General features: G+C 40.9%; 1 protein-coding gene across 1 annotated transcript in view; it reads left to right on the top strand.

The window, feature by feature from the left end:
• Positions 1-12,358, top strand: part of TESK2 (testis associated actin remodelling kinase 2) — an 83,769-nt gene extending 71,411 nt beyond the window's left edge. Inside the window, exons 8-11 of the mRNA XM_054833302.1 lie at positions 294-377; positions 1,491-1,577; positions 5,223-5,358; positions 7,526-12,358. Coding sequence (XP_054689277.1) covers positions 294-377; positions 1,491-1,577; positions 5,223-5,358; positions 7,526-8,538 — 1,320 coding nt within the window. The 3' untranslated portion in view covers positions 8,539-12,358. The remainder of the gene's footprint in view (positions 1-293; positions 378-1,490; positions 1,578-5,222; positions 5,359-7,525) is intronic.
• Positions 12,359-13,157: the final 799 nt, after the last annotated feature.

The following is a 13,157-nucleotide window of genomic DNA, read 5'->3' as shown; positions in this document are numbered from 1 at the left end:
TTTTTTTTTTTTATATACTGCTGAATTGAGTGGTTTGGTGGTTTTTTCTTTTTTTTTTCTTGAGAGAGTTTTAAAGTTATTGCTATTTGTGCAACAAGAATGCTTTACTGTGAGCATGTGTTTCTTCACATGGAAAATATGAGCTACAATGCAGTCGATTAACATTGTAAGGCTGTGGTGTTGGTTTAGTTGTTTCATGATAACCATTTGGGGTAAGGAGAAGCTCAGTGGCAGATAAGAACGCTGGGTATTCATAGCTGAACCACGTGGCTATTTATTTTTTTCTCTCTCAGGCGGATGTGTTCTCCTATGGTATAATTCTGTGTGAGATTATAGCGAGAATACAGGCAGATCCAGACTATCTCCCTCGCACAGAGGTAAGTGGTTACGTTTATAACATTGGTGGGAGGTGGTAAGTATGTCACGATAATGGTTGGCCTTTAGAACTTCTAGCATTGCTGCCAAAGATACGATGAATAGGTGTTACATTAAAAACAGCCTGTAAAAGGCTTTTGTTCTTCTGTGCTGTTATTGTAAGAAGCACCATCGAAGACGCTTTCACGGAGACTTTGTCCAGCTGCAATCCTCATGGGAAATCCTTTCTGCCCCTAACTGGCAGAACTTTGAGAGCATAGCAGTGACCTTCCTTTTGTAGAATGATAGCTCATGTAGACTTCTTGCCAAATTCAGAACAGAGCACTTTTGGCACACTGCATCCACTAAGCAGTCCCTCCTTGTGAAAGGGGCAGGAGCTATGTTAGCAGCAGCTAAAATAAGCTCACTGCATACTGTGCTAAGCACTGTGGATCTGAGCTAGAATTGACTAATCAAACAAGATACTTCTTACTTGCTTCAGTTGTCTTTTGGTTGAGTGCCATCTGCAGGGAAGCTTTTGGCCCTCTGTGGAGGGTCTTCCAAATTGTCTATCGCCCTCCAGTTCTGCAAGTGCAAAATTGCTTAGGTCTTGAACTGCAGTAAATAAGAGATCCTTTTGTTTCTCTGCCCTTCAGATTTTATAGAAGTGCCTTTAAGGAACTGGATAATTTGTATAACCAGTCTACCATCCACTGAAAAATTAACCATTTTAATTGATAAATTGTCATCATAGTGAAGCCTCTGGTTTTATAGCAGGCTGTTAATTTACACTGTGAAAGTCACTATAGTGAAACATCATAGTATAAGATATTGCTTCCAGATCCACATGGGCAACGTTTCAAGTGCAATGGATTGCAGTTGAGTCCAGGAAGAAGGATGGGCTTTGAAGTCAGCTCATTCTCTTACAGGTATCTTGTATCAAGTAATCCCCATTGGGAATGCTGCAGTTTGGAGTGTGCATGAAGTTTTCTCAAAATCCTCTGTATGTGGCTGCTGAGAGATGGTGTTCATGGTTATTCCTGATAACTTCATGTAGGGACTCCCTGAAAAGAAGATGCTTTGGGCCAGATAGCATACGTCATGTATATCTCTGTGCTGTATTTTTGTTTGTACAGAATTTTGGATTAGATTATGATGCCTTCCAGCACATGGTGGGAGACTGTCCCCCTGACTTCCTCCAGCTGGCCTTCAACTGCTGTAATGTGAGTATCTTTCTTGAAGGGAAGAGGCCTAAACTGGAGTTCTCTAAATCCCTCTGGCTTTTGAAGATAGAGTTTAAAGCATTTACAGAAGAGACTTGAAGAGCTTACTTATAAAAGCAGTGTACATTCTGATAACCCAGAAAGCCCTTTGCCGTTTTTATAACACTTCTCTTCCTCTTGCAAAAAGGTCTATCTTGTGTTTTTGCAATTCTGTGTTCTGTCATGCCAAACAAACAGGTCTGGCACACTGAACAGCTTCTTGCAGGCTGCTCAGGCTGATCATAACCAGTTGTATGTTATTGACACTGGCTGGCCCTTGGGCTGACAAAATCCAGCTGTTATTGTGTACAGACCTACTGAGCTGTGAAGAAAGAATTCTGAGTTGCTCTCACAAACAGGGGGGACAAACAAATCAAGAGCAGGCAGTAAACTACTCTAAAGTTTCTATATGCTGCCTTTTGGAAAGTGGGATAAACCTCCAAATCCCTAGCCTGTGTTCCAAAAAAAGCAAAGTTGGACCCAAATGATTTAATATCGGTAAGGCTATAGGCAATGCACTGTATGGAGTAAAATTTCTGCTAGTTATTCAAGTAAAATTGTGCTGGATACCTTCATGGCTCCTCAGTGTGAAAATTCCAAGGAAGTAGATCTCTTTTGTGGGTTATCCCCTAACAGAGGTTGCTAGTACCTTTGTAGAGTAAACTGGTTTATATTAAGTAAGAGAACATGAGCTTCCACCAAATTCAGCTGAAGTTGAGAATGTCCGGTTTGCACAATTTAAGTTGAGGCAAGTTCTGAAAATTTTACTGCAGAAAACTTTGTGTGGGACCCCCCCAACCAGGCCATGCTGGGCCAATACCAGCACTACATCCAAGTGAGTGTTTGTAAGAAAAGTCTCATAACAGGCTTTTTATTCCAGTCTGTTACTGATTTTTCAGGCTTTGTTTTCATGTCAACACTGCTGCTGAACGAAGCAGTCTCATCTCTCCGTGCTCTTGATGCTTATTTTTGCCCCAAGCTTGCTCTGTCCTTTGTATTAGTACAAATGCACATGCTTGCTCAAGGGGAGAGCGGTATAAAGGTGGGATGTGAGCAGGTGGGGTTGGCTGCTGCTCTTGAAACAACAGAGCATAAATTAATTCTAAAAATGTTTGTGGAACTTACTCTGGACAAGCTACTTCACTCCTCTGATTTCACTTTAGTACAGTGGAGCTTGCTTCACCAGAACAGTGGCACATCTGACTCATGTTTATGAAGTGTTTTGACTACATAAGCTCTAAAGGGCTTGGCTTAGAAGTAAGATTTGACTTTGGAAATCTCAGCTCCCACCTGTAGACTCCAGAAATCATACTGCATCCAAACACATGATGCATGATTCAAAGCAATTTTTCAGCAAATTTTCAGGTAAAATTCAGAGTAAAACTGTACTCATGAAGAAAGGTGAAGTGATTGATCTTATATTCTCATGTAAGAATTTGGTGTGTTCAAAGAAAAAGGATTTTCTCCTACTGATTATTGTCAAATGCTGCTTTCTGCATAATAAACGTCCCTTCCCTGAATTGAAAGTGGAAATGACTGTCTTGTGATCAAGCCATTAAAATGCTGATTTCATTGTGGGGCATGCTGTAATTCACTTACCACTTACCTAGTAGAAGGAAAAAGGTGGTGAACAGATAAGGCTTTCTTATTTCTTCCTAAGCATGCTGTGCTTCAGTAATAGGTGATCTGTGTGATAATTTACTCTTAGGCATGAACATTTATATAATTTTTTTAATTATTTAATAGGTCAACAAACAATGTAAGCTGTATAGCTAAGCTGTATAGCTCAGCTGATTAGCTGAACTGATGTGCAAAGCCCTGGGGTTTTCTGCAGCCAGGAAATGTGTTTTAGGGCAACCAAAGAAAACCAGTAAAAACTGACATGTATGAGTGATGGATTAAAATTTCTTTAATTTGCTGTTATAATGTGTTGGTGTTTTTAAAATAAGTACATGCAAGGAAGTCTAAAACTTAAGGCTCCCCAACAGCTATAAACCTACTTTTGCAAATACTTATAAATGTAATCATGTATGGTCATGCAAAAAGCTCACCAGCATGAGCCGAGTGCTGGACAACCACTGCCTTGAGGAAGAACCTTCTATTCCATTTGAGCAGAATCTGGACTGCACAGGGATGGAAGAGGCAAATGTTGCTCTGAGTCACTTTTCCATTGTGGCTTTTGTCCTGGATCTTACCTATCACAAATTAAAATAGCCAGAGAGCTCTTCTTACTTCCTGTAGCTTGCAACAGCTCTCTAAGTTTCCCAAATTTGTAAGTTTGTTGGAGTACAGAGTGTGTGCATTGGTTTTGCCCCTGCCCTACTCTTTCATTGAAATAAGGAAAGCAGAAAATGATGTTTTCCTATGCCAGGAAATTCCACATGCTGCATTAGAACAACTTTCTTGCTGCTCTTGAGCTCTTCAAGTATGACTTGTTTGGTTGGTTTTTATTACTGTACATATGAATTTTTAGCCCTTTACCCTGTGTTGCTAGAAGCTGTGCTGGCATTGCTGATCACACTGGTTCTCTTCAGAAACATCTACCTTGTAGGACTTGCAAGGCAGTATCAGGGAGATCTTTGGGGTTTGTTGTATACAAAGCACCACTGTTCCCTTTGTACAAGAGGTTAGATCTGTCTGGGCTTGTCCGCTCTGAAAAAGCCTTTAGAGGGCTGGAAACAGGAATCAGGTCAAGCGAAATCTTTTTTTAATAGTGTAATAAAGTTAACTTTCAGCTGCTGAATTAGATATTGCTACCTACAGTAGATAAACCTGTAACATATATACAGGGTCAATGTTCAAAAGAATGAAATGTCTTCTAAGTTACAGCTTAAATTAAGCTGCTTGCCCTCTAGTACAATTCAAGTGTTTAGAAATCCATTTCTACTAGGGTGAATAAATAGCTACATACTGATAAATACAAACTAAATACACACTGATGACTGAGGGAAGGATATGTTACTTGATCAAAGATTTTTTTTTCTATTGTACTACTTTGTCAAATAATATAATCAATCTTGATTCCTCACAAGACAGACCAGTACACTGAGTAGTAAGGCTAATTAACAGATGGAAAGATACAGCATTTTAAACTTTTAAATCAGCAATGCCATTTAGGTGGGTTTTAATTAAAGCCACAAGGAGACGATAGAAGAATTACAAACTTTTAAAGAACGACATAGCCAAGTTGTTGTGATTAATCCTTATTGCTTTCAGGCACATTCTGAAATAACATTGATATATCATCTCTGACTGATAACTGGAGTCCAGAAAGAAATCTTTGAACTATAAAAGCTGTTTAAAACAAACAAACTCCCCTTGCAAATCCTGAATCTAACAGCTTCCCACCTTTTCAATTCAAAATGCGTCCTCTTTATAGAATATTTACAGCGTGATAATTAAATGTGAGAGGTATAATAGACATAAATGAGGACAGAATACTACTTTTCCCCTGCTTTACTTAGGTTTTTTGCAATGACAACACATTTCTTGAAACAGTCTTGAATTTCCTCAGTTCCTTCATATTGTCTCTCTGTCTGTCCACTGTGTAAGCAGAATAGCATGGACAAACCCATGTGAACTTATTTGATCTGTGTGCATTCACAGATGGATCCAAAGTTGCGTCCTTCATTTGCTGATACTGTCAAAACACTGGAGGAGATTTTAAACCGCCTGAGAAATGATGACTCAGAGAGAGAGAGAAAGTTTTTGAACCTTGACAACAGTGAAAGAAAACCCAAAGGTAAGTGTCCATATTGTAGAAACCTTGCTGCAGGCTAATAGCAAGAGGCTACAATGCTTCATATTTTGAAGACTGGGATTTCAGCTATATATGGTATTATTTACAGCTTATGAATGATTTTACTCAAAGCCCGAAAATTATTCTGGAACAATGCTACATGCTTTGCACTGCAGAGTGTCCTTTGGGGAAAAAAAGAGCTAACTGTTTCTTAAAGTGCCTCAAAAGATTCTGCCCACAACCTCTTGAGACGAAATTTAGAGTTCATTTGGGAAAGGTTTTGTAAATTGCTAATAGTATATGAAAATCCATCAACTTTTGCTTTGTCCCTGCCATACTTAGTGCATATACATAATTTCTTTTGGTGTTACATGTAACACTTGGAAGCTTCTTAAATTCCTTCAGGAGGAAGAGCAGAGAAGATACAAGAGTAGTATAAAGTACCCAGAAATACTCTGAAAGACCAGAGAAAACATGAATCCCAGATCTGCTTGGGAATGCTGGCCTTGAAGGGCTTTATCTAAAGCTGTCTAGTGCCACCTGGTGTGGGGAGCAAACTGCAAGCAGTTCTTGCAGGATGGGGTGTATTCTGACTTACTTTTATGTTAGTAGACTTCTGGCATTGCAAATCTAAAGTATAGTAAAAATAGTTTCTCATATTGTGTATATATAAATACACAATATATATACACATACCTATCTATCTGTAATATGGTTATTGATTGAAGTAAGTTCTGTATTTCAAACCACATGGAATGTATGCATGTGGTTGTTTTCTCACACCTGGAAAGCATCTAAAAGAGGTGTGAGTTAAAAAGGAATTTTTTTTGTTTATTTGGCGTATTGTGGTTTGGTTTTGTTTTTTTCTTTTAATTTTCCTGGCATTCTCCCTTTGGAGTACATGTCAGATGTGCATCTTCTTGGAGAAGTGTTACATGCTGTTCTTTGACTTGCAGAATTTTTCCTAGGTGGACTGACTACAGTCTGAACTATGGCAGTATTTAAAGGGAAAAGTGGAAATTATTCTGGCTTATTCTGGATGTGGTAATCAAAATGAGATATCTCTTCTTTATATCTGTTTGTTATTGTTCTATCACAGCTCTTCAGAGGCACCTTGAGAGCCAGTGGCTGATGCATGTTCCAAACACTCAAGGAGTTAGCATCTTTTCCTGAACAACTACCATTTTCCCTTCCTATTCTAGTGGTAGAGCTTTTATTTCTATATATATGTGTGTGTGCGTGTGTGCAAGTAAATACACATACACACATATGTACAACTCATTAGGGTCCAACTCTCATATATCCCTAGTTTCTGTATTGTGTAATGTACTGGATAAAGGCTGGGATGGAATGATTTAAACTCTTCATGTATCAGGAGGGGAATTTATTTTGGTTTTAGACTTTTCCCATCAGGGTGAAAAAGTCCCAATTCCTTTGGCAACTATGTTTTGTACTTGTTCTCTTTTATGGTCAGTATCATCAACAGATCTTGGGCAACCTCTGCTGGAAGCCAGAATGATAAATTTAGAAACGTGCAAATTGTTCTACTCCAAGACCACCCTGTGCTGTCTCTGCTGTGTCAGTGTACTGGCAGCAAGGAGGTTTGAAGGCGCCCTAAAATACAGGGCTTGGATAGAAGAGGGAAAAGACTTCCTCATTCCTACCAAATTTTTGTACAGTTTCCTTTGTTTTGTTTTTTTCTGAAGAAAATATTGTCTTGCCAAATTAGCATCCCCCATAATGTGGGTGGCAAATTTTATCATAAACTGATAAAGAAGCAGTCTAGTTTCAGTGCCTAGGGAAGTAAGATGGCATTAACTGAACTTGCATTTCCTCAAGTCTTCAAGATGACTCTTAATTAGCCTGAGGCATGAGTAAAAAGGAGAGAATATTTTAAATCTATTGTTGACTGCCTTACATTTAAAAGGTCCTGTGGACAGGGCTGCCAAATTTCCACATTTTAAACCAGTAATACACTGAGGAGAAGAGAATGGTGTACTCATGTTTGTGCAGGAACTTGTAAGGAACAAGCTGACGTGCTCATGGAAGATACTTTGGAACATCAGAAATGCAGCTTTTTCTTTACAGTTGTCATGAAGGCTCTGTGAGTGAGCAGACATGCAGGTATATAGCTCCTTTAAGCTAAGAGTATTTCTCTTCTTCTACTCAGGGTCAATTGAGAAAGGACCAGGAGTCAAACGTCTGAGTTCCCTGGATGATAAGATCCCACCCAAATCACCCCGTCCACGTCGGAATATCTGGTTGTCACGCAGCCAGTCAGATATCTTCTCCCGCAAGCCTTCCAGGAAGATAAACGTGCAGGACCCCTACTATACACCAAACAAGGCATTAGGCCGGAAAGTTAATCCCTTCAGTGCCCGTGAGGACCTCAAAGGGGGGAAGATCAAATTCTTTGACATGCCAAGCAAGTCTGTGATTTCCCTGGTGTTTGACTTGCATTCTCCAGAGGCAGGTGGAGGCCTGAAAGCCAGCCAGTCCCAATTCCGGCAGGCATATAGCACAGACTGGCAAGAATTTTCCCTTCTTCCTGGGAGGAGATGCAGATCACTTCCGCTGTCTCCTGAGCTGCCACACAAGGAATATGGCCTGTTTGGGGGACTGTCTTCAACTGTCAGCAGGTGTGACCCAACCCAGCTAGGTGCAGAGGTTCGGCAAAAACTCCTGAGTAGCACTAAATACGGTGTGTCAGAGATTCCTCCCTTTCAAGCCAAGCCTCACAGGCCAGAATTTCTTCCTATACCTGGTCAAGAAGAGGATATGGACTGTTCAGATGGGCCAGTGGCCCAGGAAGAAAATGGGTTTTGCCCTGCTGAGAACACTTGTGGAGATCCAGCATGTAATCAACCTTCAGTGCTGGCCCAGCCTGAGCCACTATCTTACAAAAAGCTCCCAGTTGAGAATTCAGTGAACTCTGAAGGTCATGGCTCCTCACAAGTGTTTGCAGGTTGTCTCCCTTCTGAAGAGATGGAGGTAGAAGATGACCTGCTGAAAAATACTCCACTAGAGTCTACAAAGCCTCTGTTCAGTGTTAGTCCTTCCACCGAGCTGAAAAGAGAGGCATGGCCCTTCAGGAAGCAGGATGGGGACAGTCCTGCCCTGTTGTCTCAGACCTCCTCCAACATCTCCGCAAGTGGTAGCACACAGTCAACTTGTGACATATGAAGAGAGGGCTCAAAATGAACCTGTCCTTGAGGGAACAGTTGTTCCCAGTCACTTAAACTCTGTGTTTTCTATAGTGCTGGGTTTCACATTCGAAAGAGATTCAGCAGATGGTAGAAACTGGCTGTTAAACAGATAGCTGCAGACAGCGTCTGGAAAGACTGATTATTTTAACTTTATTTCAAACTGTGCTTATTCCGTACCCTGATTTGTATTAGGAGGGGGAACTAGTCCAGCCAGCATGGCCATGTGGGCCCCAGAGTCCTTCCAAGAGAGAGCAGCCAGAGCAGGCACCATGTAAACAGTCTGACCCAGATCCCAGCATGGAGCATTTCAAGACCTTAAGCTCCATATTGGGTAGAAAGCGCAACCCTTAGGTTTTCCCTCTTCCTCTGACTGACCAGCTGCTCTAAACCACTGCAGATTTGCATTAGTGTTCTGCAGCAGTGCATGTGAGTTGGAGCCTGTAGAAATGGGCACAGAGATCTTTCAGAGCTATGTTGAGCAGATAGGAATGCTCTCTGGTCCCAGAGCTACTGAGTGCTGGTGCAGCATTATACAAGTTTTTCTTTCAAAAGCAGCAAAACCAAACCCCCTCATGCTGGTAGCAATCTGCAGGCTGAGTCACATGACAAATACTTTGCGATTAACGAGAAGAGTCTGTTCCCTGGTGTTTTATTTTCCCTTGGGACTTGGTAATGATGTGTAACACATTAGTGCAGGGAAGCACCGCTCTCCTCCTTGCACAGTTCTTCATGTATCTCAACCCAAATGCGGAGGAAGATTTGTCCAGGGTTCAAGAGGGGAGCCATATTCCAGGCATTGTCTGTCATTTCTGGGCTTCTGGAGAAACTGCCACTGAAAGTACCAGTTGTACTGAGCTTTTTGGGGGGTAGAATGGACATCATGATGTGTTTCTGCAGAATAGTCAGTTAAATACAGTATCTACATCACAGTTGACTATTACGACTAAGCTAGGAGGGTCACATTCACCTTCCTCTCTGGTACAACATCCCATCTCACTGATATCAGTGCAGTAATGACGGCTCCTTATTTAAAACCAGACTGCTTGAGAGAGGACAGGAATCCCCTGCCCAGGGGAAGTTGCCAGCAGTGTTGCAGCCACACAAGAGGTCTTGGAGGAAGATAGACTCACAGAACAGCTTTGTATTGTCAAACTGAAGAAAATTAGCTTGCCTCAAATTAACTTTTTTTTCTTCTACAGAAGGAAGCTGTTGTCGTCACTGGCTTCTGTTATCACTGAATAGGATTATCTCTTTTTTCTTTTTTTTTTCTTTCTTCCACCAGCAGGTACATGTTAAAGAAGCAATGGCATAAGCTTTAATGCTGCTCACTTGATGTGATTTATGGGAAAGTTTGTTCTGTGATGACATTTGTGCAACATCCTGCCCTTTTCCACTATCGTTATCCCAAGAACATGGGATTTTTAATTTTTTTTTAACCTGTAGTATCATTCCTGAGGTCTGCATTGCATGCCTGCTGAGCAGATGGTGATGCAGTGGAGGCCAGAATTTCACCCAGGTAGCCTGTTAGGCTCTCTTTGGGCTCTCGTGTAAGGATGGAAAATGTAAGCTAGTCTCTGATGGAAGCAAGACTATTCCTACTCTTTTCCTGTCTCAAAGAAAGGATGAAGGAGAAAGTTTTAGTTCTTTCTTGGCAGAGATGCCAAGGTTTAGGTAACTATTCTGTGAGTTATAATTGTGACTTCCTCTTGTGAAATATGTGTTAACCTGAGCAGCAGTTATCCCTTTGCAGTGGCTGTGAAGAATTAAATGAGAAACCCAGTGTCGCTGAGTTACGTAGCACAGCCCATGCCAGATTAGGCAGCTGTTAGCAGTTTGACAGAGAAAAAGCCTATCCTTACCAAGATCACCCCTTTTGGCCCACACGTCTCTGCCTCTTGAAGGTCCTGATCAGTAGTCTGTCTTGTGTATCTTGTCTGCAGAGTGCAGAGCAGCTTGGATGGCTGACACTGTGTGTGTGTACTTTCCTTTGAGGACAGGGAAACAGGCAGTGAAACTCAATTGCCGGCTAGTTGCCTGCCAGGTGCTTGGTTTCTTTTTCTTTCTTTCCCCCTCTTTCTATCTCTTATACAATTGTAATCTTTTGGGAGGGAAACACATCAACACCAGCTTCTGTTGTCATAAAATGCATTTAGGTGCGTGACTTCAGACAAACAAGCAATAAGGAATAGTTTACTTCTAGATCACCAGGCTGTGAGGAAGCTGTCCGGCATCCTGCAGCCTCATCAGAGAGCACACGCACACCTCTGGCTGCTCTGTGGCTTGCATTTGCCCTGGTTGTCAGCGCTGACACCTCATGAAGCCTGTTGCCCTCTCTGGCACTGTCTGCAAAGCCTGTGCAGTCAGCTTGGGGTACCTCTGTGGTGCCCATTACAGTGACCTCATCTGTTTTCTTACACCACTGTCTCTTAAACTGTTTCCCTACTCTGAATAGTTCTCTTACAAAGCAGCATGGCTAAAATTTTATTTTCTTAAATGTCCACTCTAAGCACAGCCAGCTGACATGCATAGGGCACATCTGTCAACTTTTCCAGCTCTTTGTACTGAGGTGGAGATGTCAGAAAGAGAAATGTCAAGGAATAGCAGCTCAGGCCCTTCCTGGATTCATGGTCTGCATGGTAAAAGAGGCATATGTATGGAACTGGAGTGAAAGGCCATTTTAAAACAGCTAAGTGCTTGCTAAACCCAGTGTTTCCAAGGGTCTGGATGTGGTTGGCACTCACTACATCTCATGCCTTTGGCTGTGTAAAGCTGAATCTAGGTTGCACATAGTAACTACTCTTAGGGTTTTTGCCCTCCTGAGGGTGCTTTTCTACTGGGGGCCATTTTCTGACAGCTATTGATGAACACGAATACGAACATGTGGCCAGCAAACTCCTTGTTTTATAGTGATGTGACAAAGTTTTATTGTGATTGGATTTTATCATGATTTTTGACTTTCTTATGAGAGCAGTTCTTGCTCTTTTAAAACACTTTCTACACATTGCTAGGTTCCCTGAAGAGATCAAAGATGTTTTTAATTCACTTTAAATCTTTCTGTGTTGAATACATTTAAATGTCTGTTATAAGCTATATTTTTGTTGTGGTTGCAGGTTGATAAAATGCAACTAAGAGAATGCATGTGAACTGCTGCCCCTCAAAAGCAGTGCAGACAAGGGGCTATAGTAGACATACTTGTTGGAGAGGCATTGATGTATTGTGTGTAACAGAACATTGGTATTTTTTGCCAGTACAACTAAAGACACTTGAATAATTCCTGTTTGCACTTAATGCTATTGTTTATATTGCATGTCACTACATTTCTATGCAAAACAAATAACCTTTTTTTTTTGGGGAGGAGGGGCAGCCAGATATTTGATTAAGTATAAAGATCTTTGCGAGATGATCTATTTTCGTATTTATGAAGGAGTTTTACGTCTTAATATTTTGCAGTCTGTAAATAGCTCAACTTGTAATTAAAGGCTTAGGAAGAAGTTTGTAGCCTGTGTATAATAGTAAGTTAACACTGCCAGAAAAAAAAAATCTTTGCAAAACAACTTTTCTAATATTGTGGATATTTATGAATATGTAAAGAAAGCACGTCTTGTTTTTATGTTGATTGACCTTCTGACTTTTTTGAACTATAGAAATGGTGTATGTTTTATTGGAACTGCAATAAGAAGTAACCAAAGATGAATCCAGTTAAATATTTTCATAATTTTTTCTTGGTCAGGTTTTGTAAACTTTCCCAACTTGCTTTCAAAATAAAAATAAAATCAAGGCCTGAGTCTTGTGATTAAGAGGGCAAATTCTAGGTTAAAAAAGCTGGCTTAAACACTTACTTACTTTAAGCTATGGATGGCATTAATGTGTGGCTTGAGATCGTAATCACTATTACTTGGTGCTGAATTATAAACAGGGAGAATTGTTATCCTTATTCGGTGTTACTTCTTTCCTGCATCTTACTGAAGTGTTACACTATTAAATCCAAGAGACTCAAGGACTTTTTTCCTGTTCTGCCTTATAGTGCTCTGAAGAGTAGGCAGTAGCGTGTGACCTACAAGACAAGATGGCTTTTGATAGCAGTCAGGCTACAGGGAGCTTGCCCTACAGAACAGCTCCAGCAGCACAGGAAGCAGTGCAGTTTAAGGACCGCATCTGGCTTTAAGTCCCACTGCATCTCCCCTTACTCAGAAGTTTGAAGACCTTCTGTGCCAGCCTGCTGTGGCTTGGTGCTGCGTGCAGTTACCTTGCACTAGAATCAGATGGCCCATTTGGGAGGAGAAGCTTTCTCCTTTTCCTCTGTGGTCAGTGCCTCTTAAAAAAACTCCCAACAAACAAAAAAACCCCAACTAAAATCCACTACTTTTTTCCTTCTTGACTTCCTTAGAAAGACAGGAAATAATTATGAGGGTTATAGGTAATTACCCTACCAGCAGTGACTGAAAACAGTAACACTTGACCAAACATTTATAAAACTGTATGCTTTGCCTGAAAAGCTAGCCTGCTTTCATCTGGTGTCTATCAGAAGCATCACATCATCTTCCAGTGCTGTTTACAGCATTTTCTGTCAAGCTGGTTGTATGTGTCAACTGCTTG

Source organism: Grus americana, chromosome 8 (genome assembly GCF_028858705.1).
Source record: "Grus americana isolate bGruAme1 chromosome 8, bGruAme1.mat, whole genome shotgun sequence".
Taxonomy (NCBI): Eukaryota; Metazoa; Chordata; class Aves; order Gruiformes; family Gruidae; genus Grus; species Grus americana.
The sequence above is the reverse complement of the archived record's forward strand: the minus strand, read 5'-3'. Positions and strand labels throughout refer to the sequence as shown.